The following is a 25,819-nucleotide window of genomic DNA, read 5'->3' as shown; positions in this document are numbered from 1 at the left end:
GGCATATTTTTTAGTTTTTCTATATGAAGAAAACAAAGAACAACAACATAAACAATGTCAAAAAATTGTTATGGTATCAACTATGTAACAGCAATATTTTAACCTATGAACATTTTTTCTTTGATATATAGTCTAAAAAAACAGACTTGCTTTTCACACTTCTTTTCCTCTGCTTATAAAAACTTTTAACCATAATCCTTAGTTTTCTAAAACAAGACAAGTGTAAGTAGAAGTTCTGAGTAAGAAAAGTGAAACACAGATTGGATTCATGATTAGAACTGGAATTATACCCCCATCATTTTACTACACACACACACACACACACACACACACACACACATACACACACCTGGAATGAAAAACAGTAGCATACTATAATACTGATGATTATTCATAACAAATAAATTTAACAAATTTGTATTTGTTTTACACTCAAACTAGTGACGAAATGTACCTGCAGGGCTCTCACTAGTGATGGGAATATAATCTGGTAAATCTCTTTGGCAGACAATTGAGAAATATCTTTCAAAATTTAAAATTGGCTTATCTTCTGATCTAGCAATTCTATTTCTGAGAATTAATCCTATAAACTCATACATGTAATCAGAATACATACCCAAGAATGTTCACTCAAGAATATAGCAAGCAACTGGAGAAAATCTAAATGTTTATCATTTGGGGACTGGTTACACAGATTATGTCATCTCCATAGCCTCTACATACAGTGGAATACCCTATTCCCTTTAAAATGCTCAAAAGAAGGGGTGGGCATTTGGCCTGGCAGTTAAACTTTGCTTGGGATGCCCATTTATAATACTGAAGTGCCTGGGTTTGAGTCTCAGCTCTGTTCCCAATTTCAGATTCCTGCCAGCATATACCCTATGATTGAACAACTGTAATTCAAGTGTTTTGATTTCCCGCTACCCACATGAGAGACCTGGATTGAGTTCCTGGCTTTGATCCAGCCCAACCACAGTCACTGTGGGCATCTGGGGAATGAACAAGCAGTTGGGAACTGTGTGTCTTTCTGCTTCTCAAATTAAAAAAGATTTTTTTCAAAGGAATAGGTCAGATATCTATATCCAATTATGGAAAAGATCAGTACAATACAATGATGCATGAAACCATTATATAGTATGCTTCTAAGAAAAGCAAGCAGAAGCACAGGAAACTTCTGCAGATATACAGAAAATATACAGCTACCTACTATCTTTGGGGAAAAAAAACTGGTAGACCGAGGTAAGGGGAAAGCTTATTCTTCACTGTAAATGTTTTTATCCTGATTGAATTTTACCAGGTACATGTAATACTGCATGAGCTCATTAGTAAATATTTTATTACTTTTTTATTTTTATTTTTTATTTGACAGGTAGAGTTATAGACAGTGAGAGAGAGAGAGAAAGGTCCTCCCTCCATTGGTTCACCCCCAAAATGGCCGCTACGGCTGGCGCTGTGCTGATCCAAAGCCAGGAGCCAGGTGCTTCTTCCTGGTCTCCTATGTGGGTACAGGGGCCCAAGCACTTGGGCCATCCTCCACTGCCTTCCCAGGCCACAGCAGAGAGCTGACTGGAAGAAGAGCAATCGGGACTAGAACCAGGAGCCCAAATGGGACACCGGCGCCACAGGTGGAGGATTAACCAAGTGAGCCACAGTACCGGCCCAATATTTTATTACTTTTAAAAACTTAAACAATCCTGATTATACATTTAAACGTTAAGAATAATAAATACCCACAAATATCTCTTTCATCAGAAATATATTTATTTCTATTTGTATTTTTTAAAGATCTAATTATAAAAAACCAGACTAAGTAAAATGGAGAACTAGAGGAAAGAACTTTTAAACATATACTCTTCAGGACTTAACAATCAGCATGCATTAATTTAGCAAATACAAAATTTTTAAATGGAAATATCTCACTCAAAACAGAACAAACCAACCAGTTTAATTAGAAAAGGATGGTCAAGTGGAAAGACTATCGCAGACTATGAAGACAACCTCAGGTCAAGTTTTGGACTAGGGTGGTTATTGTGATACAGAGTGTTAAGCCACCATATGCAAAACCAACATCCCATTATCAAGTGCCAGTTCAAGTCCCAGCTACTCTACTTCCTTTTTATTTTTTTATTTTTTTATTTTTTGACAGGCAGAGTGGACAGAGAGAGACAGAGAGAAAGGTCTTCCTTTGCTGTTGGTTCCAATCTAGCTTCCTGTTAATGCTCCTGGGAAGGCAGCAGTTGATGCCATCCATGTGGGAGATCCAGATGGAGTTTCTGGTTCCTGGCTTTGGCCAACCCCCTGCTGTCACAGGCATTTGGGGAGTGAGCTAGCAGATGGAAGATCTTGCCCTCCCTCTATGTCACTTTTTTTTTTTTGGACAGGCAGAGTGGACAGTGAGAGAGAGAGAGAGAGAGAGAGACAGAGAGAAAGGTCTTCCTTTGCCGTTGGTTCACCCTCCAATGGCTGCTGCGGCCGGCGCACCGCGCTGATCCGATGACAGGAGCCAGGTGCTCCCTCCTGGTCTCCCATGGGGTGCAGGGCCCAAGCACTTGGGCCATCCTCCACTGCCTTCCCGGGCCACAGCAGAGAGCTGGCCTGGAAGAGGGGCAACCGGGACAGAATCCGGCGCCCCGACCGGGACTAGAACCCTGTGTGCCGGCGCCGCAAAGCGGAGGATTAGCCTAGTGAGCCGCGGCGCGGGCCTACTGTCTTTCAAAATAAGAAAAAAGTCTTGGGGTCCGCGCCGTGGCGCACTGGGTTAGTCCTCCGCCTGCAGCACCGGCATCCCATATGGGCACCAGGTTCTAGTCCCGGTTGCTCCTTTTCCAGTCCAGCTCTCTGCTGTGCCCCGGGAGAGCAGTGGAGGATGGCCCGAGTGCTTGGGCCCCTGTACCCGCATGGGAGACTAGGAGGAGGCACCTGGCTCCTGGCTTCGGATGGGTGCAGCTCAGTCCGTCATGGCCATTTGGGGAGTGAACCAATGGAGGAAGGACCTTGCTCTCTGTCTGTAACTCTACCTGTCAAATAAATAAAAATCTTAAAAAAAAAAAAAAAGAAAAAAAAAGAAAAGAAAAGTCTTAGAGGTTGATTTATATATTTACAAGGCCATTTTTAATTTGAGAAGCAGAAAGAAACAGAGATAGAGCTCTTATTTGCAGCTTCACTCTCCGAACGCCTTCAAGAGTCGGGACTGCATCAGGTCACAGCCAGGAACCCAGTCCAGGGTCCTATGTGAGTGGCAGGGACCCAACTACTTGAGCCATCACCTGCTTCCTCCCAGGGCAAATTAGCAGGAAGCTGGAATGGGGAATGGAGCTGGGATGCAAACTGAGGAACTCCAATACAGAACGTGAGCATCCCAAGCAGTGTCTTCATCTCTACGCCAAATGCCCTCTCCGCAGTCAAACTGCACACTCAAAATTTGTCTTTCTATTCTTCGACAGAAAATGCATTATCTTCTACATTGTGTATTCATATGCATAAGAAAGAGAGATTAGCCTAGGGCAATGGAAACAGATGGAAAAAGTGTTACGGGCACAATTCTCTAAATAAAAGAAGAGTCGGGGCAAATTTTTTTTTGGTTCACTTCATGTTTTGACCACCAGGTAGATAGTATATTTGTCATGAGATGAGTAAAACCTGTGTCAGGAAGTTGTCAGTGATTAATCAAATATCTTGTGTGATTTTTAACTTGAAGAGGGCCCACGATCCAGAAATGAGGCTAGTAAAGTAACAGTTGAAGTAAGAAGTTAAGTTTTCAAATAATGAAAGAATAAAGACATGTAACAAGTCTTTTGGCTAAGTTTTATCAAATTTGCTTCCATAAGCCTTTTTAAGCAAAATATTCTCTTTAATTTTCTGATTTTGGGTCTGCATTTAAGATATATACTACTGAGCTAATCACTAGTCTGCACATACTAATGCAGGACAAGATATAAAATGGGAACTAAATGAATGTCGCCAAATGATAAAATGTAAAAATGAACAGAATAAATGAGAGAGTAAGACTGTTCTAATGTAATTAGAAATTCAATTTTCAGTCCAAATTTATGGTAAAAATGGGCAATATTCAAATATTTCTTAGTTTATACTAATCAATTCCTTAGAACAGCTTAAGACAGAACTGACAAGAATAAAAAAATCTAAAAATTGAATTCCAACTTATAGGTGGTTGCTACTGATTCTTTGCCTTTTTAAAAGCAAAGATCTAAAACAACTATATAAGCCAGCATGGTCAAACAGAAATATAATGAAAGCCATATGTAATTTAAAATTTTCTAGTAGCCACATTATAACAAGTAAAAATAAGTCAAATTCATTTAAAAACATTTTTATTTTGTCAGTATAGACTGAGGATCCCTTATCTGAAAAGCTTGGTACCAAAAGTATTCAGGAGTTTTTAAAATTTTGAAATATTTTATACATATATCATGAGATCTCTTAGGGACTGAACCCAAGTGTAAGCATACAATTCATTTATATTTCATATATACCTTATAGCCTGAATGTAATTTTATACAATATATATTTATTTTAAAGAGACAGAGAAAGAGCAAGCTCTCGCCTGCTGGTTTATAGCTCAAATGCCTACAATAGGGTGGGAATTGGGTCAGGATTGGACTGGGGCAGAAGCCCAGGAGCCAGGAATGCAATCCAGGTCTCTGACGTGGGTGGCTAGAACAAAACTACTTGAGCCAACACTGCAGTCTCTTAGGGACCACATTAGCAGGAAGGCGGAGTCCAAGTAGGAGCCAGGAACCAAAGCCAGGTTTTCTGATATGGGAAGTAGGCATCTTAACCACTAAGCTAAATGCCTGCCTCATACCAAATTTTTAGAGGCTCATGTTCAGACTGTGACATCATATGAGGTCAGAAGTATGGAGTTACCCTTTTGTGGCATCATGTCTGCACTCAAAAAGTTTCAGAGTTTGGATTAGGTATGCTCAAATTGTTTATCTAAAATATTATCCTTTCAACATATAACAATCTAAAAATTACTATTGAATATTTTACATATTTTTCCTATTCAGTCTTTGAAATTAATATAGATTTTACAATTATAGCACATCTCTAGGTGCATCTTAAATTTCCTATGGAAATACTTGATCTATATTTAGATTTCATAAAATCTACAGTTGAAAAAGTAGTTTTACATATCTAAGTTGTTCCAATCATATTTAAAAGTGTTCTAATAAATGAGCTGAGTATCAATTTTTAAGTACAAATTAAGTAAGATTTAAAATTCAGTTCCTTAGTTGTAAAAGTAAAATTTTAAGTTCTCAAAAACCATTTTGCTAGTGGCTACCATAATGAGCAATGACATAAACACTGAAAATACACTCTTATTTCCACTTTATTGTCATTCAGATATGTGCTTTGTGTCGTGTTTTCTTTAACACAAATGTATATAGGCTCATTGGCATATTCTTTCCAATCCATATTGTGAGTGATGTACATTTTTGTGAAACAACATCCTGGTCTTTGGCATATAGTGTGTGCAGTGAAGGTAACTGGGTTATTTAGATATTATGTGAATATAATAATGTATCCTTTTTTGTAGCAAGCTGAAAACTACTGCAAATACAAGTAAATGTCACATTTGAGGATGTGATATAACAATTTAACAATTCCCAAATAACAAATACATATTTTCTAATAGCTCAAAAATCTTTTCTAATTTCTATAAATGGAATTTAAGTTACGAGGTTTGTGAAAGTTTTGAAACCACAAAGCAGTATCAGCAATTGATGGCATGCTTTAAAACTTTATTTTATATAAATAAATAAGAATAATATGAAGATTAACAACTACAGAATTCAACGTATTCCTCTCATTAAAAAATTTTCATACTTGTGCTATAGAATCAAACCTAAAAATTAAACACAGTATATGTTCTTATTGCTGCAGTTTTACCTCATGTAAAGCTTTTGCCTCTTGTAAGTTTTGTAGGCTGACTTTGAAACCGTAAGTATTGTTTAAAGATGGTCCATCAATCTGAGAAGTTTCTTTCTTTGGGGTATTTACTGTTGCAAATTGGTTCTATTAAAAAAGACACACAGCCAAAAAAAAGATAAATGAACAATCATTGTCTTTCTTTTGATTACTTATTTCCATTTAGGTAATATGTCTTATGTGTTTAGTAATAAATGACAAACAGATCATCTCTTAAAGTCAAGAAAAAAACTGCTTTGTTAACATTCTTTTCAAGTTAGTAATTCAGGATAACAGAACTGGATATACACAGAAATATCTGATATAATCTATAAGTAAGCCATATAATGATCTTCAGTGTTCACAAGCCCCAAATACTGAAAAAAAAAATAGTCTTGGAAATAGTTGATATTTATATCACATGGGCATTTGTCTTGATCTTTCTTAAAAGGAAGACAAGCAAGCAGTCAATATATTTTGCTACTACTTTGGTTAAAGTTTGTAAAAGATTTGAAATTCTGAATTTGTATTTTACCCTGATATAGTATGTACCTGAGAAATGAATTAAACATTATATATAATCTTCAAGCATTTAGAAAAAATAAAATTTTCCATTGTTTAAAAAATATTTTTCTGCTTTCTATATCAATTAACTATTTTCCCCAAAATACTAATTTATATTTCCAATACCCTGGCACTTGTTCTAATACATATGGCTTGTAATCCAACAATATTGCTCCATAAACAAAAGTTTATTAAGTATAATCTCAAATAGAAATAATAACACATTTCATGTAGTTATTGATACAGTTAGCCAACATGGAGGTGATTTCTATCATCACATATTTCCAGGGATACATCTAATGTATACTTCTTTCACATAATCATATACTTCTTCATACTGTCATATTTTAAGCATTTGAATAAAGACATTATGACTTTTCAGAGATTCAGTAGTAAATAAATTTGCTTTCCTTTGCTACTTAGTAAACTAAGTTGAAAAAAAATAAGTTATATTTGAGAAAAAACTAATAAACCAAGAAAAAGGATATATTTTTGGTGGGATCAAAAATCACTTACTTGAGCTCTGCTGTCATTGGATTGTTCTGATTTTGCCAGTAATCAGTTAATGTATTTGTATCCTCATAATCCACATTTTGGCTATCATATTCACTTTCTCTGTAATATTTGTATTTACATATAAGAATCTTTTAGATCCCAACAACAAAAAAAAACTAAAAAAATAGGCAATTTCTTGTTGTCTCAATAATATGAAATAATGATGCAAAAATATAACTAATAAAAAATTTTTAATTGAGACAAAACTATCAATTATCCAACTGATATCTAAGAATAAAACTGGATCTTCCACTGATATTTAAATATGTTTAATATAGTTACCTTTGCTTGTGTTGTTAAGAGTACTCTTCTAAGACTGTCAGTATTACTTCCTTTCTTACTACTCAACTTCTGGGTTTTTGGTTCTGTAGAAAGAAATTTCATTTTTAATATGCACACCAAAACTACCAGCTTCTGCTTTTTTAAACACTTAAGTATCGTATTATCCTATAAATTCACCCAAAGACTGAATAATTTAAAAATGGAACTAATTCAAACCTCTGATCCCCTGGTCTACAGAAAGAACCATACATTCATCACATTTTTTTTTCTTTGACAGGCAGAGAAGATAGAGAGAGAGACAGAAAGAAAGGTCTTCCTTTTTGCCGTTGGTTCACCCTCCAATGGCCGCCATGGCTGGCGCACCGCACTGATCCGAAGGCAGGAGCCAGGTGCTTCTCCTGGTCTCTCATGGGGTGCAGGGCCCAAGCACTTGGGCCATCCTCCACTGCCTTCCCGGGCCACAGCAGAGAGCTGGCCTGGAAGAGGGGCAACCGGGAAAGAAGCCGGCGCCCCGACAGGGACTAGAACCCAGTGTGCTGGCGCCGCTAGGTGGAGGATTAGCCTATTGAGCCGCGGCGCCGGCCGTCATCAAACACATTTAAAAAATGAAATTACAGTGGTTTCCTACTTTCTAGGGGGATATGTTCCAAGACTCCTCTGTGGATGCCTGAAACTACAGATAGAACTGACACTTTGTATACAATGTTTTTTCTCATATACACACATACCTATGATAAAAGTTTAATTTATAAATTAGGTATAGTAAGATATTAACAACAACTAATAAAATAGAATAATAATATATTTTAATATATTATAAAATATCATATTCTATGTTCATTTAAGGAAGCATTTTATGGCTTCTCTTTGGCACAAATTGCCAGCATCATTACTCTTGTGCTGTAAGGCCATTATTAACTTAAAACAAGGGTTACCAGGACATAGCATTGCTCTACTGCAACAGCTGATGTCCAGTAAGTGATCCCATGGGTAGATTACCATAGAGGGATCTTTAAAAAGTTCATAGAAAATTTGTATTACAAAGTGACTATGCATGTACTTCAAAATTTTTGCACCTAAACAAATTTATCTTTAATTCCATTTTTCCACAAACTTTTTAAAGTACCCTTGTCTACTGAGTGGATACGCTGGACAAAGGTGTAATTTATATCCCAGGAGGGATGAAGGACAGTGTGAGAATTTATCATGCTACTCAAGTAAGGATGCAATTTAAAACCAATGAATTGCTTATGTGTGGAATTTTCCATTTAATATTTTTTGGGATCTTAGTTGATCACAGGTCATCTGAAACCACAAAAAGTGAAAGTGTAGATAAAGGGGGACTACTATATAAATGAGGTGAGTTCACCAAAGAGGAATATAATTGCGAATTTTTACCCAGTCAAGGAGATTAAGGAAAGCCTCTTTGAATTGACACATGAAGAGAGAGTAGCAATTAACTAGGAAAAGAGCAGGGATGTTCCTTGATTACTATATAAAAGAACTGGAAATTGCTAAGAATGGATAAGAAAGTTATTGCAGCCCAAGAGAGAGATGATGACAATCTTGGCCCTAAGGTTGTGCTGGTACAAGTAAAATCAAGAAGAATTATTTAGGAGATAAACAAGTGACAGGACTTGTTACTGGACTTTCTAGAAATTACATGGTGCATTCTGAGGGAATCAGCTGGATGTTACAAATACATTTTATGTTTCTGACTTCTGTAATTGCCTGAAAAATGGTGGTACCATTCACTGAGATAAGGAAAACTAAAAGATGACAAGAGGAATTTCTACATATGCATGTGTGTGTGTGTGTATGAGTGTGCTGGGGAGGTGGTGAATATATGCAGGAAGATCACTAATTGGTTTTAGAAATACTGACCTTACAGTGCCTTTAAGCATTCAAGCAGAAATGCCAAATAGGCAACTGGATATAGTGTTCTGCAACTTAAAAGAGTTCTAAACCAGAAATATAAATTGGTGAGTTATCTGTATCAATCCTATGGTAGGAATTAGATAACTTAGTGAAAAATACAGAACAAAGAAGGCTTAAAATCAAGCCAACGTGTGGATAAAAACTGACAATAGAGAGATTCAAAGGAAAATAAGTAGGAGGAAACAAAAGTAGGAAACCCAAGGGAAGAAGCAGCTCCAAGAATGAAGGTGTGGTCATTAAGACAATGGCTACTTAAGATAGGTAAAGGGCCAGGCATTGTGGCACAGTGGGTTAAGACGTCACCTAGGATGGTGGTAACCTAGGATGGTGGTATCCCGTGTCAGAGTGCATTTTTTTTTTCAAAGATTTTTATCTACTTGAAAGTCAGAGTTACAGAGGCAGAGAGAGAGAGAAGAGAGAAAAACAGAAAGAGAAAGAGAAAGAAAAAGAGAGAGAGAGAATGAATATCTTCTATTTGCTGGTTCACTCCCCAAATGGCTGCAAGGCTGGAGCCAAATCAATCCAAAGCCAGGGGTGAGGAGCTTCTTCCAGATCTCCCACGTGGGTGCAGGGGCCCAAGGACTTGGGCCATCTTCCACTGCTTTCCCAGGCCACAGCAGAGAGCTGGATTGGAAGTGGAGCAGCAGGGACTTGAACTGGCACTCATATGGGATGCTGGCACTGTAAGTGCTAGCTTTACTCACTACACCACAATGCTGGCCCCATGAGTACTGGTTTGAGTACTTGCTGCTCCATTTCCAATCCAGTTCCCTGCTAATGAACCTGGTAAAGCAGTGGAAGATGACCCATGTACTTGGGCCCTGACACCCACGTGGGAGACTCACATGGAGTTCTGGATGCAGCCTGGCCCAGCCCATCATTACGGCTATCTGGGCAGTGAATCAATGGATGGAAGATATGTCTGTCTGGCTATCTATCTCTCTATCCCTGCCCTGCCCCTCCTTCAGTTACTCTGCTGGTCAAATAAATATGTGCCTACATTTTTAAAAAGTTTTATTTCTTTGAAAGGCAGAGGAACAGAGAGAGAGAGAGAGAGAGAGAGAGAGAGACAGAGACAGAGAGAGAGAGAGAGAGAGGTCTTCCATCCACTGGTTCACTCCCCAAATGGCCACAACAGCCAGAGCTGGGCTGATCCCAAGCTAGCAGCCTAGGCTTCTTCCAGGTCTCCCACATGGGTGCAAAGGCCCAAGCACTTGGGCCATCTTCCACTGCTTTTCCCAGGCACATTACCAGGGAACTTGATTGGAAGTGGAATAGCTGGGACTCGAACCAGCACCCATATGGGATGCCGGTACTGTAACAGGCAGCTTTACCCTCTATGCCACAACAATGGCCCTAAATAAATCTTTTTTTAAAAAGGCATGTAATACCAGCAAAATATATCCATTGGCTTTAGTTACAGATGTTGGCTGGGGCTCTTTACAAAAGCCAATAATAGTGGAATATTAGGGGTAGAATTCAGATTAATTCAGATTAAGAAATGAATGTAAGGTAAAATAAATGGAATTGTCAAATTCAATAAATATTATAAGGACTTTGGCCTTGAAGGGAAGGTGAAAGAGTAGAAGCTAGCATGAAATGTAAGGGCAAAGAAAGCTTTTTTTTTTTTTTAAATCCGGTCATTTGCAACAAAATGGAGGAATCAGGAACACATCATGCTGAGTGAAATAAGCCAGTCCCAGAAGGACAAATATCATATGTTGTCCCTGATCGGTGACAACTAACCGAGCACCAAAAAGGAAACCTGTTGAAGTGAAATGGACACTATGAAAAACAGTGACTTGATCGGCCCTTGTCCTGACTGTTGATGTACAACTTAATACTTTATCCCTTTTAGTATTTTTTTTTGTTCTACTTAATACTATTGGTTGAACTCTGTAAATAACACACAATTATTCTTAGGTGTTTAAATTTAACTGAAAAGTGATCCCTGTTAAATATAAGAGTGGGAATACGAGAGGGAGAAGATGTACAATTTGGGACACGTTGAAGCTGAATTGCCCCAATGGTAGATTTAGAAATGTGCCAGGGGATTCCAATGCAATCCCATCAAGGTGGCATGTACCAATGCCATCTCACTAGTCCAAGTGATCAATTTCAGTTCACAATTGATCACACTGATAGGTCTAAGAGTCAAAGGGATCACATAAACAAGACCAGTGTCTGCTAATACTAACTGATAGGATTAAAAAGGGAGAGAACAATCCAACATGGGAAGTGGGATACACAGCAGACTCATAGAGTGGCAGATGTCCTAAACAGCACTCTGGCCTCAGAATCAGCCCTTAAGGCATGTGGATCCGGCTGAAGAGCCCATGAGAGTATTTTAGGCAAGGAAAGCCAAGACACTCTGGCAAAAAAAAAAAAAAAAAAAAAAAAAGAAGAAGAAGGAAGAAGGAAGAAGGAAGAAGGAAGAAGGAAGAAGGAAGAAGGAAGAAGGAAGAAGGAAGAAGGAAGAAGGAAGAAGGAAGAAGAAGGAAGAAGGAAGAAGGAAGAAGGAAGAAGGAAGAAGGAAGAAGGAAGAAGGAAGAAGGAAGAAGAAGAAGAAGACCTAAATGAAAGATCTCTGCGAGTGAGATCCCAGTGGAAAGAACGAGCTATCAAAGAAGGAGGTACCTTTCTCTGAAGGGAGGAGAGAACTTCCACTTTGACTATGGCCTTGTCTAAATAAGATCAAAGTCGGTGAACTCAAAAGGCTTCCATAGCCTTGGCAACTCACGACAAGAGCCTAGGGTGATTACTGACACCATAAACAAGAGTGTCAATTTGTTAAGTCAACAACAGGAGTCACTGTGCACTTACTCCTCATGTAGGATCTCTGTCCTTAATGTGTTGTTCAATGTGAATTAATGCTATAACTAGTACTGAAACAGTATTTTACACTTTATGTTCTGTGTGGGTGCAAACTGATGAAATCTTCACTTAATATATGCTAAACTGATCTTCTGTATATAAAGAGAATTGAAAATGAATCTTGATGTGAATGGAATGGGAGAGGGAGCGGGAAAGGGGAGGGTTGCAGGTAGGAGGGAAGTTATGGGGGGAAAAAAGCCATTGTAATCCATAAGCTGTACTTTGTAAATTTATATTTACTAAATAAAAGTTAAAAAAAAAAAAAGATAAGATGGGAGAGGTGTGGGTATGCATATAGTTAATGGGAAAAATCAAGTTGACAAGTTGACAAGAAGTTAAGGTTGCTGAGAGGGCTCACCCACAAGGCAGGAACATGAAAAAATGTCCACGTGATAACTAAGACATAAAATAATAATGATCTCTTACTTTCTGAACTATAACTTCATTTTAAAACCTCCGATTTTCACTCCATGTAATGTTATCTTCATTTTTAAAGAACAATTATGGAAGGGTTGGTGCCATGGTGTAGTGGGGAAAGCCACTGCCTAGAATGCCAGCAACCTATATGGATGCTGGTTCAAGTCATGGGTGTTCCACTTCTGATCCAGCTCCCTGCTAATGTGTCTGGGAAAGCAGAAGATGGCCCAAAATTTTGGGCCCTTGTGTCCATGTGGGAGACCCAGAAAATGTTCCAGGCTCCGGGCTTTTTACTGGCCCTGCTCTAACCACTGCAGCCATTTGGGGAGTGAACCAGCAGATGGAAGACCTCTCTTTTTCTCTGCCTCTACCTGTTTCAAATAAATAAATCTTAAAAATAAAATAAAATAAAATAAGCCAGTTGTACACCTACCTGTTGATAAAGGGCTAAGACCAGTTGTGTCAGGAAGCCTTTCCAGAAGTTTTCTTGGTATGACTGGTGTACTATGAAGGCATAATGATTCACATTTCCCAGTTCGTGTCCTAGCATTAATTGGAGATATTGCTAGAGGCTCGTGAGGCTCACTGCAGGGGCTTTTCTGTATATCATCTTTTATTGGCTTTAAGAAGTTCTCCACAGCCAGAGAACGGAGCTCCTCTACTGGCGATGAGGTTCTATCATCTCCATTTAACATTCTGGAATCTGGGGATACTGCATGTTGCCAAGGGGGAATTACTGGAGACTCAGGGGAGCTATAGTGATTATCATCATCATCTTCATCTTTCTCAGAGGCAACTAGTGGCAGCATCTGACTTTCACTTGCAGTTTGACTGCATCCTGTGGTTGACACTTGTGAAGAAATCTGAGAATTATCAATATTTTCCTTGGTATGTGCTGTAGTGGCAAGTGTATGTGGATTTACATCCATCTTTGGAGGCACTACAGGTGTGTCATCTGGGTTAACTGAAGAGCTAAAGTTCTCAGCAGATTTTGTAACTCCAGTTGGCTCAGTTTTAGGCAGTTTCTTGGAACGTTCACATTCTTCTTTGGATTGAAGCCATGCTTGAACTAGATGTCGACTTGGGGCACATTTGCAAGGCATAATCACAATTTTTTTATCTTCAACCATTTTATGGCTATTGCTTGACCCTTTATTGACAACCGGTTGGCCATTACGAAGGGGTGATGCTGGTCTTGGATTCTGAGTCATTGCTGAGAATGCTGTTTTCCACAGACGAAGTCCTTCCAAAGAAAAGTCTCCCTCAAACTCAGCCAGATCATTTGGAAGTCTAGTTTCGACCATGAGGACCCGTCCCCCGATCTCCCTGTAAACAACATATTTTAGAACAACTGTGTTTTCTCAAAGACAAGTTACCAAAATATGTAACTCCCTATCCTAGAGATTTTTCTAAGTCTCTCAAGAAAAGTCTTAAAAAAAAAAAAAAAAGCCCCTTTCTTTCCACCCATCTACTACTTTAGACAGGAACAGTCTATCTTTAATCTCAGTATGTTCTTCCTCACAAATGTATGATCACTAAATGAATTTTCTTTGAAGATACCATCAACACCAAAGGAATAAGTTTTTTTATTTTGCTTTAGTGTTCTATCAAAATTTGTTTCAAGGAAATGACTTTTCCTCTAACTAATCTTAAGCAACTATACTATCACCACATATGGATAAAAACAATGGGGTAATTTATTAGTCACAGACTATATCACTGGTGTTATCTATAGCCTCTTCTTATACTCTCTAGCATTCATAGTAGTTTAGCAAAGCCAGTCAACTAAAAAAAAAAAAATCCCAAACATTGAAAAAGAAATCACAAGCCTCTGAGACTTATGTGACGCCATTTAGCAAGCAAATATATATATATATATAAAAACTATATATATAAACTATAGTTATTTTCAAAGGAGAAGAAAAGGGAAAAGGCATAGAAAGCATACTAAATGAAACAATAGCTGAAAACTTCCCAGACCTTGAAAAAGATATGGATATCCAGAGGTTCAAAGGACCCCAAATATATTTGACTCAAAAAGGTCCTCTATGTAGCATACTACTATCAAACTACTAAAGGAAAAATGTTTTGAAAATTAATTGAGGCAGGCTTTAACAGTATTACAAGAAAATGTTACTAACGTGTGTATATATATATATATTACATTATATATATATTTGTGGAATCACTAAATAAGAGTATGCTTTAATTTCCAGTAGTTGTAAATATTAAGTGAAACCTCTATCTTTCCCTAATCTATTGATGCTATATCTGCCTACTGCAACAACACAAAAATAAATCTACTTTTTCTTCTGTATATTCTTTTGTGGATATAAAAGTAGTTCTTAGTTTTTTCAATAACTTCTCTTAAAGCATGATCCCTCCAAAGCTCTGGCCATTCTCCAGGTAAAACTCAATTTACTGGATTTATATTTTCTGATTTGGAGTTGAAGAAAGAACACCACAGTTCCTTGGAAGTTCCCTTTATATGGAAAGATTTTGGTCTCTACCAATCAAACTCTAAAACCAGCATCCAGCACCTTCCCTGTACTCATTTCTTGGCCATGTGGAAAAGAGAAATACTGCTGTTGAAGGAAGTTTAGTACTCATACCATACAACCACACCCAATTCTAATCTAAGTGATACAGAGGTCATAATGAAATGAAGAATAAAAATTGATAAGGTACAGTGAATTCAGCTTTCTTGCATATTGCCAACAGGGTTGCTGTAACTTACTGAGAAAACTTTAACATATATCAAGAGCCTTAAATTTTTCAATATGGTACTGCTAAATGTCAATATATACATGCAGTATGGACTCTGCCTTACATGGTTCTTCGTAACTCTTTCCTACTTCTAGGGCTATACAAAGACAAAACTCCAAAAGATAAGAAATATTTTATGAAGAAGATACTGATCAATTAACCTTTATAAAAAAAGATTTATTTCATTTTTATTTGAAAGGCAGAGTTAGAGAGAGAGGTAGAGACACATAGAGAGAGGTCTTCCATCTGTTGGTTCATTCCCCAAATGGCTGCCAACAGCCAGAGCTGATCTGATCTGAAGCCAGGAGCCAGAAGCTTCTTCCCGGTTTCCTGTGTGGGTACAGGGGCCCAAGTTGGGTCATCTCCTGCTGCTTTCCCAGGTGCATTAGCAGGGAGCTGGACTGGAAGTGGAGCAGCCAGGACACGAACTGGTGCACATATGGGATGCCAGTGCTACTGGCCCAGGCTTTAACCTGCTGTGCCACAGCGCCGGCCCCAATCAATTTATCTTATAAGCATACTTCAAAATGTTCATGGAGGGGCCAGGTTAAACTGCTGCTTGCCATCCCATACTGGAGTGCCTGTTTAAGCCCCAGCCCCTCCACTTCCAATACCATTCCTTGTTCTTATGCCTGGAAAAGCAGTGGATGATAGCCCAAGTACCTGGATCCTTACCACCCATGTGAGAGATCTGGATGGAGTTCTGGTTCCTGGTTTCTTTGCAGTCTTTTTGGGGAGTGAACCACGGATGGAAGATAATTAATTTCCTCTCTGCTCTCCTTACAACGCCTTTCAAGCAAATAAATGTATCTTTAAAAATGTTCATGGAAAATGTATATTATGAAAAACTATGCATGGATTTCAAAAATTTTTGTAGGAAATAAGATTATCTTATAATTGAATTTTCCATTAACTTTTTGAAGTAGCCACATATTTTTGGCAAAACAGGAACCAATCTTTATCCAGTAATAAACAGGTGATAGAAATTTACTGAGTCATTAAAAGATCCTTCAAGAAACTTTTAAGTTGGAGAATGTTTATAATACTAATAAATTTGGATGTAATACTATGACTACAGTAAGATTAAGAATTCACAAAACCAACTAAAAATCAGACATTTAAAAAAACTAAGAAAACATACCAAAGTATTTTGGTGGCTATCACTAGGTAGAGAAATAACATGATTTTTTTTTTAAGATTTATTCACTTGAAAGTCAGAGTTACACAGAAAAGGAGAGGCAGAGAGAGAGAAAGATCTTTCATCCCCTGTTTCACTCCCCAGATGGCCACGACAGCCAGAGCTGCACCAATCCGAAGCCAGGAGCCAGAAGCTACTTCTGGGTCTCCCATGTGGGTGCAGGTGCCCAACTTGGGCCATCTTCCACTGCTTTCCCAGGCCATAGCAGAGAGCTGGATCGGAAGTGCAGCAGCTGGGACTCAACCAGTGCCCATATGGGATGCTGGCACTGCAGGCAATGACTTTACTCGCTATGCCACAGCACTGGTCCCTAGTATGATTCTTAATTCTTTGATTTATGCTCCTAAATTTTCTATACTGAATATAAACTTTTTTTAAATTTAAAAACGTTGTTTTTCAAGAAAAATGAAAAGTTACACAAAGCTAATGATTACCCCATGATAAGTTTTGTAAATAAAAGTTTAAAAAGATATATAAGGCTGAAGTAGAAAAATGTTCAATTTAAAAATAAACCACAAGCACCGGTATTGTGGTATAGTAGGTTAAGCCTCCACCTGAGGCACCGGCATCCCGTATGGGTGCTGGTTTGACTCCCAGCTGTTCCTCTTCTGATTCAGCTCTCTGCTTGTAGGCTGGGAAAGTCGTGGGAGATGGCCCAAGTACTTGGGCCTATCCACCCACATAGGAGAGACCTGGCAGAAGTTGCTGGCCCTTGGCTTTGGATTGGCTTAGCTTCGGCCTTTGTGGCTATTTAGGGAGTGAAACAGTAGATGAAAGAATGCTCTATATGTCTGTCTCTCAGTAAATAAATCTTAAAAAAACAAATTGCTGACACTGGATTTAAAAAATAATAAACCATACAGGTGGGCATTTGGCACAGCAGTTAAATTGCTATTTGCCATGCCCACATCCCATACTGGAGTGTCTGGCTCAAGTCCCAGTTACTTTGCTTCTGATCTAGCTCCCTACAAATGTACAATTTGGAAAGCAGCAGATAAAGACTCAAGTACTTGGCTCCCTGCAACCTACATGGGAGATCTGGATTGAGTTCCGAGTTCCTGGCTTTGGCCTGCCCCAGTCATGGCTTTTGTGGGCGTCTGGTGAATAAATTAGTATATGGAAGATCTCTGTCAGTGTTTCTATCTTTACCTGCCTCTGCCTTTCAGATAAAAGCGAAAATAATTTTAAAAATATATAAACATCATAAGCACTACTAATAAAGGCAAAAGCCCCCCAAAATGGAAACTGATATCAAAGAATAGATATTCATATACTCTAGCAGTAAAATAAAGAGTCCCAGGGGGCAGGGCTGGCGTTATGGCACAGTGTTCCAACTGTTCCACTTGCTATCTAGCTTCCTGCCAACACACCTGGGAGTGCAGTGGAAGATGGCTCAACTACTTGAGCTCCTGAAACTCCTGAGGTTCCTAGTCCTGGCTCAGACTTGGCTGTTGCAGCCATTTTGCAAATGATCTAGTAGTAGATGGAAACTTCTGTGTTGCCTCACATTTCAAATAAATAATAAATCTTTTTTTTAAAGATTTATAATAAATCTTTTTTTTGAAGATTTATTTATTTGAAGGCAGAGTTACAGAGAAGCAGAGACAGAGGCAGAGGCAGAGAGAGGTCTTCCAACCGTGGGTTCACTCCCCAGATGGCTGTAACGGCTGGAGCTGTGCTGATCCAAAGCCAGGAGCTTCTTCTGGGTCTCCCAGGCAAGTGCAGGGAACCACGGACTTGGGCCATCTTCTACTGCTTTCCCAAGCCATAGCAGAGAGCTGGATAGGAAGTATACCAATTGGGACTCGAACCAGCGCCCATAAGGGATGTCAGCACTGCAGGTAGTAGCTTTACCTGCTATGCCACAGTGCCCACCCCAAAAATAAATCTTTTTTTAAAAAAAATATACCATATGGTTACTACGCAAAACAAAACCAAAACTGTGAATCTATCGTTTACTTTCGGTCATTAGAGGAAGGAACTGCTCTATTTCTGATGATCTTTTTTTACTCCTTCCTTAAATAGAATCCTATAGGAAATGCTAATCTGCTGAGTGAAAGTTTGGCATTTACTGTTTCTCTAAAAACACTTTTTTGAAATACTTTTCAGAATAGCTTTAGATTCTCAGAAAAATTAAAAGGAAGGTGTAGAGATTTCCCATATCTGTTTTTTGTCTCCACATATACACAGCCTCCCCATTATCACTATCCCTAATCAGAGCAGAACATATGCTACAACTCACAAACCCACATTGACACATTATGTCACAAAATTCATAGTTCACATCTGGATTCATTCTTGGCCTTGCACATTTTGAGAACTAGGGCAAGTGTTTAATGACATGTATCCACAGCATTTTTTTTTTAACTACTTTCAGGAACAATGTACCGCCAAAGGTCAGTTTATATATGCAGGGTGGCCTCTGCCTTTCTTGGCTCTTCATATCTTTTTCCATCATTTAAACCAAGCAGGGTCTGACTGAGCAGTCCCAGATCTTTTTTGCTTCACAATGGATGGTTAAAATAAACTACCTCTCAGAAGCTGGTTAAGCATATGGGATCACAACCCCAGGGATAGGGACAAACACCAGATTATAAATCTCCTGGATTAAGTATGTTCTTCAATTTAGCTCTTATCAGATAAGTCCTAATTCAGCGATGGAGGTTTGTACAGGTTACTCACCAGTTGCTGTGTATGTCTATCACTTCCCTGAAATATTTTTTTTCAAAGACTTATTTATCTGAAAGGCAGTTACAGGGAGAGAGGGAGGCAGGGAGGGAGAGAGAGAGATAGGTATCTTCTATCCACTGGTTTACTCCCCAAGTGGCCACAATGGCTGGAGCTGGGCAGATCTGAAGTCAGGAGCCAGAAGCTTCTTCAGAGTCTCCCACGTGGGTACAGGGGTTCAAGTACTTGGGCCATCCTCTACTGCCTTCCCAGGCACATTAGCAGAGAGCTGGGTCAGAAGTGGAGCAACCTGGGCTCAAACTTGTGCCCAAGCTTCACCTGCTACACCACAGTGCCAGCCCTGACCCTGAAAGATTCTTAAAAGAGAGCGGGCAGGCATTGTGGTGCAATGGGTCAGGTGGACTCTTGCCAATACTTGAATCTCATATCAGGGTGTCAGTTCCAGTTCTGCCTACTCTGCTTCTGATCTAATTCCCTGACAATGTGCCTGGGCAGCAGTAGAGGATGTGCTTGAGTTCCTGACACCATGTGGGAGATCCAGACAGAATTCCTGGCTACTGGCTTCACCCAGCCCTGGATGTTGTAGGCATTTGGGGAGTGAACCAGCAAGCAGAAAACAAATCAATCACTCTCTCTGCTTCCCTCCCTCCTTCTGTCATTCTGACTTTCAAACAAACATTTTTCGAAAAAGAGAGATCCAGGGGCCAGTGTTGTAGCATAGCAAGTAAAGCTGCTGCCTTCGATGCCAGCATCCTCTATGGGTATCTGTTCACGTCCAGCTACCTGCTAACTAGAAAAAGCAGCGGAAGATGGCCCAAGTGTCTGGGCCCCTGACACTCACATGGGAGACCTGGAAGAAGTTCCTGGCTCTTGGCTTAAACTTGCCCAGCCCCAGCTATTGTGGCCATCTGGGGAATAAACCAGCAGATATCAAATTTCCTTCTCTCTGTCTCTCTTTGAAATAAATAAGTAAATCTTAAAAAGAGAGAGAAAGAGATGGAGAAGGGGAACTAAAGCCCATTTACATTGCTAATAACTATATATAACAAGCAATACAATATCACTGAAGATAATGAATACACATGAAAAAGTGGTTTATAATAGAAATAATCTTATTTTGAAAATTTAAGGGCAATAAAAACATTTACATGCTCAAACACTTTTTAAAAATTAAATTGTTTTCAAAATGTATACAAACTTAATATTTATTAAAAATTATTTTAAAGTGATCATTGTAATACCTTTAAAGTATTAAGGAGGCTGGTGTTGTAGTGCAGTGTGTTAAATAGTCTCATCTTCAACACCAGCATCCCACGTCAGAGTGCTGGTTCAAGTCCTGATTACTCTGCTTACAATCCAGCTTTATGTTAATACACCTGGAAAGGCAGAAGATACTGCCCAAGTACTTGGGCCCCTGCCACCCACGTGGGTAACCAGGATGGAGTTCCTGGATTCTGGCTTTGGCCTGGTCCAGACCTCACTATTGGTACCATTTGGGGAATGAATGGGCAGATAGAAGATCTCTCCCCCAACTCCCACCCCCGTTGCTATGTCTTTAAAAAAAGATTTTTTGAAAAAAGTTTTATGGCATCCTCTTAACTTTGCCTCATGTCAAAGTGAGCCTTTATAACTCTAATTCTTAAGCAGTAGATTCAAGTTCAATATTTATCAAAGTTAGTTAATCTCCCTAGATGCAATAGTCTGGGTAGCTTGTGAATTTTTTAAATTAAAAAATTAGATTCATGCTTATTTATTTGAGGGGCACAGAGACAACAGAGAGACCTTCCATCTGCTGGTTTATTCCCCAAATGCCCACAATGGCCCCTGGCTGGGTCTGAAGCTAGAAGCAGGAACCCAATCACAAGCCATCATTGCTGTCTTCTGGGTTTTGAATTAGCAGGAAGCTGGAGTCAGGAGTGAGCCAGGTGTCCAACCCTGGCACTCCAACATGGGCACAGGCATCTTAGCCAGCAGGACAAAAGCCATGCTGTGTTTTCTTAGTAAGTCTATAATTACGAATAGTTTTCACAATAGTATACTTACAAATACAGCATTAACAGACAAAAAACCTGCAACGAAGTAGCAAATTTGTAATATACAACTCTTCAGAATAACTCAAAGGGGGAAAAAAAATTTCATTACCTGGGCTTTTCTGGCACATCAGAAGGATTACTGCAGAATGGTTCCTGGTAAACAGTTTCTGAAAGGTCATGATCCAACAATGTTGCCACAATTTCTTCCCTACTTGGTGGGGACATAAGTGGTTTCAGAATGTGAGCAGTTCGAGGAGTGAAACTGCCATTTTTAGATTGTAAGGGAGAGCTGGTAGACCTTGGTGAACTATCAGGAGTTGGTGTCAACATATTGTTTCTTGAAACATACAATTCTAAATCTTCAGAAGCTGCATCTACAAGTTCACCATCGGGAGAGGAGAGTATTGTAGTAAAAGAGGTATTAACTGAGTCAATTGACTGTCCCATTTCTTTTCTGGTGTGACCTTGAATCCAGTCTGAATTGCTTGGCTGTGGGAGGTTAAGAAACACTTCTTTGCTTACCGAACTCCTATTCAATCTGGATTTTTCATTTAGACAGTCCTCTGCTTGCTGGACACAGAAAGAATCTATTATGGAATTGGACCGAGCTGTTAGGGGATGAAAGTTATTTTTCCACTGGCTGTGGCGAAGATTCTCATTGCTATCTATGGATGACTTTTCGAAAAGCTCAGGACTTAAAGTACCAGATCTAATCCATGAGGCTGAATCTGAAGAATGATGCTTGTTTTCATCACACTTTTGGTTATCATGACTTAAAAACTCATTTTTTTCTATAGTTTGTCCTGGAAAAAGATCCTGAACAGCATCACTTAAAAACTTCTGAGGCAAATTCTGATCAGCTGGAACAAACTGACTTCCAGAATAAAAGCTACAAAACCCTGCCTGACCAATTGTATTAATATCAAAATTATAACTATGTTCAGGAGACAAGCTATCTTCAAGTGAATAACAACTCTCAAAACCCGGATCTGAAAAAAAGACAGGACTATCATCTGAGAGGGAATTATCCAACTGGCTAGAGTTTTGTAAATTTAAAGAGTCTACTTTTAGAAGTTTGGAATTCTTCTCTTTAGGTTTTGTACTTCTGGGAGTTCGAGGTTTTCTTGGAGATGTTACTGATCGTGTCTGCTTATTTGCTTTATTGTGTTCAAAGGAACTAGAAATATTTTTGTTTGGTTGATGTTTGTTAGACAATGGATCTTGCATAATATTTGCATTTTGTGCTTTCTGCTGCCTTTTTTGTAACAGTTCTTTTAGAACTGCTAGTCCAGACTGTCCTTCGCCAAATGCTGAAGGTGTTGACACATTTTGATTTTTACACTGAGAAAGTGCTTTGGTTTGTGAAATTGCTTCTGAAAATGACCTTTGTTTTACTCTTTCAGGCTTAAAATTTGTCATATCTAAAATAAAACCCCTTTGTTTCTGCTCCCATGCTATTTGTCTGATGGGACTTCTCAAGGAAGTTACAAAGCAATTATTAGGCATTTGGCTTTCCTCTGAAGTTGCATTTCCTACAGTACACGATTCACTGTGCTTGGATTGTTCTGCCATGCATACGATCTGCGGCTGACTGTCTTTGCAATGTGAAAAATTAGAAGAACATCCCTGATCCAGCTTTGATTCTAGGGAACTGCGATTTTCATTTAACTTTCCAACAGATGACAAATAGTTTTTTTGTATACTTGCATTCTCTTCTGTCTTTGGAGACATTATACCTGAAGATATCTGTGTATTCTGTGCTACCTGAGATAAATGTTTGGAAAGGTCGAATATATTTTTTTGAATCAACGTTGATTCTTTCAGAGAAAACATAGCACTCTGATTATGAGACCTTTGAGCATTAATTTTTGAGATTCCAGATCCTACAGAACTACATACAACTGATGAATGCAGATCATCTCGAGAACTGGGGAATGTTTGCATATCCACAGATTTTTTGCTTTCTAAAAAAGAAGAAAAGCAGCCAGATAACTTCTGTTGTGCATTAATTCCAGTTGGTAGAGGAACAGAAAGAGGATGCTCTATAACAGAGCCTGTGAGTGACACATCTTTCTGTTTAAAAAGTAGTTGAGAGCCTCCAGGACTGTTCGTGAGCTCAGCCACATTCTGGTGTTTCAGCACAAACTTAACTTCAGCACCAGACTGAGATTTTATTTTTTCATCCTTAAGTGTTATATGCTTTTTTGATGTACCTTTTTCATTTGTCTTTTGTTTCTGTCTTGCTCTTGGTTTCTTTTTTCCATTATCTACCAGTTTGTTTGTCTGATTTCGTTTGTTCCTTTTCTTAGTAACTATAGAGGGATTAACAAGCTTTGCCTTTGATTTCTTAGCTTGCGCTCTTGCCCGACTATTTTTTCCTATACGAGAATTAACAGTCTTACTATTGTATGCATTAGGACCCTTAAAAAGTGTTGCTTCTTTTTCTGCAGCAGCCATGATTTCTTCAGCTCTTGGGTCAGTGGGAGACCAGCAGCGAGGTGGAGAAGAATTTATGGGACTTGTGCTTCTCTCAGAAAGAAAACCTAGTTTAGACATAACATCACTATAATTCAAGTCACAGTCTTCGGTTTCAGCATGGTAAGATGGTGAGGGAGGAGAAAGAATAGCATGCGACCGCTTTTTCCTGAAAGACAAAGTTCTTTTAATATTTTCACTATTTGTTCTTTGCTGCTTACCAGTTTTTTTCTTAGCAGACTTATGTTTTGACTTTCTTCTGTGACTTTTCTTTGGTGTTAGTGGGTAAATGGGGTATTTGGTTGCAGGGGAGTCAGGAACTTTTGGCCAAAAATCCTTCAAAGGTGCAAGCTTTTTATATAGTTCCATTTTTTCTTCTGTTAATATGACTTGTTTTTCTTTAGAGTCTACTTTTCCTAGCTTTACAAGCATATTTTTTCTCCCTCTAAATCTATTAATGATAATATACTTTATGATGACAGGGGGAAGCTTTTTAGACAGTTTTCTTCGTTTTCGAGATTTCAGAGTTCCATCTAAACTTTCTCCTATTTCCATGGGATGAGGTAGGCTAATTTTTGAGTTGTGTGTTACAAAACTTGACTCACTATCTTCAGTCTCATAATTTACTTTGCGTTTGGCTCTAAGTGTATATTTATTTCCATATAGTCCAAAGGACTGCTCAGTTTCCAAGTTCCCGTCTCCAAAGTGACAGTCTATAAAACCATCTGTAGGTATTTTATTTTCAAAAGCTCCACGAGTGGCTTTAATGAAATCAGTGGCCAATATATTATCCTTCTCAGGATTATTGTTATAAGGATTATTTTGTATACTATTTTGTATACAATTATCTTTTGTGGATCCAGTCCCACTACCTTTGGTAGAATTCTCCTGATGACTTGCAAGTTTCTTTTTATTCAATTTTAACCGAGATGGTTTATTTCCAGGTTGTAGTTTGTAAGTGACAGGAGACAGTTTCTGTGGCCTAGTGAGACAATTAGAAAGAACAACACTAGGGAAAAACATATAGTGTGCTGCTTGCTGGCTGAGGGTTGGCTTTTCTGTTTTATGTTCTTGAAATTCTTCATATCTGATTTTGAGTTTATTTAGTCCACTTTCATCAGCAATGCTATCAAGAGAATGTACCATAGTTTTATTCTCCCCTGAGCATGACAGCAATTCACAATTTTCAGTTAATGATGAAGGGAATAAACTATTCAGAGCTGTGCTGTTTCCCTTTTCATTTCCTTCAGAAGATAATTTATTTTTTGAATGATTTAAGTCAGAAAAGTTGAAAGAGTTTTTGCCCAATGAGTTCTCATTAGTGTGACGGTTCATATGTATAAAAGGTGCATCCTTTTCAATCTTTCTAATGTTTGTATACTTTCTACTTGGTACTTGTCTTGTAACAGATGGAATATCTTCTTCATAATCAAAAATACTACTTTCACAGGAGGATACGGGGAGCACATCTTTTTTATTACTCTCTTTATGAGAATTTTCTGAATGGACAGTACTGCTTAAAGATCCAGGATATTTCATAGAATAAGTGCTTTCATTTGTAAAAGTGACTGAACTATCTAGACCTTTTTCTGTGTTGTTTGGCTGTGAAAGGTCTTCAATTAAATCTTCCTTGTTCAAAACATGGGAAGAAAGGGCACTTGTGTGTTTACACTGAAAGGTAATCTTAGCAGAAGATGGGGGTTCTAATGTAGCAGCATCTTTGTGAAAGATGGAGGGTTTTATTGATAGCTTGCTTGTTGCAATCACAGAAGAATGGGTTCTAGAATTTTCATTGTTCAATGGATTGTCTGGAATGGGGGAAAAAGTCATTTTATTACTACTCTCTTAATTTTTAAAACATTTTCCAATATCAAGATACCATCACCATAAAAGAAATTATTTGAAATTAAGTATGTGTTTTAAAATAGTTATCACAACAAAAAGGTCACATCTATCATTGAGATTATAACTCAACCTAAAGTACTGAATTAGTTATAATTGCTAGTCATTAGTCATCATTTTAAACACATATGCTCTTGGGAGAAAATTAGGGGAAAATACTGTCAGTTAAAATTTTTTATAAAATAAGCTTTTTAGG

At 38.4% G+C, this 25,819-nt stretch overlaps 1 protein-coding gene across 9 annotated transcripts in view; it reads right to left on the bottom strand.

Moving 5' to 3' along the window:
• REV3L (REV3 like, DNA directed polymerase zeta catalytic subunit) overlaps positions 1 to 25,819 on the bottom strand; it is a 192,145-nt gene that overhangs the window by 61,529 nt on the left and 104,797 nt on the right. For 8 of the 9 annotated variants that reach the window (XR_011388583.2, XR_011388582.2, XR_016234543.1 and 5 more), the window contains 4 exons: positions 21,356 to 25,529; positions 12,995 to 13,887; positions 7,333 to 7,415; positions 5,914 to 6,039 (listed from right to left, as the gene is read on the bottom strand). Coding sequence is in view for 5 of the 9 variants with exons in the window: in XM_070073697.2 (XP_069929798.2) it covers positions 5,914 to 6,039; positions 7,333 to 7,415; positions 12,995 to 13,887; positions 21,356 to 25,529 (5,276 nt within the window). In the remaining 4 variants the exon portion in view is untranslated. Of the gene's footprint in view, positions 1 to 5,913; positions 6,040 to 7,011; positions 7,111 to 7,332; positions 7,416 to 12,994; positions 13,888 to 21,355; positions 25,530 to 25,819 lie in introns of those variants that run through there. The other variant, XR_016234544.1, reaches the window with a different exon arrangement.

The sequence above is a fragment of the Oryctolagus cuniculus genome, chromosome 5 (genome assembly GCF_051225735.1).
Source record: "Oryctolagus cuniculus isolate XC-2025 breed Fujian yellow rabbit chromosome 5, ASM5122573v1, whole genome shotgun sequence".
Lineage (NCBI taxonomy): Eukaryota > Metazoa > Chordata > Mammalia > Lagomorpha > Leporidae > Oryctolagus > Oryctolagus cuniculus.
Note: the sequence above shows the minus strand (reverse complement) of the source record. Positions and strands in the feature narration are given on the sequence as shown.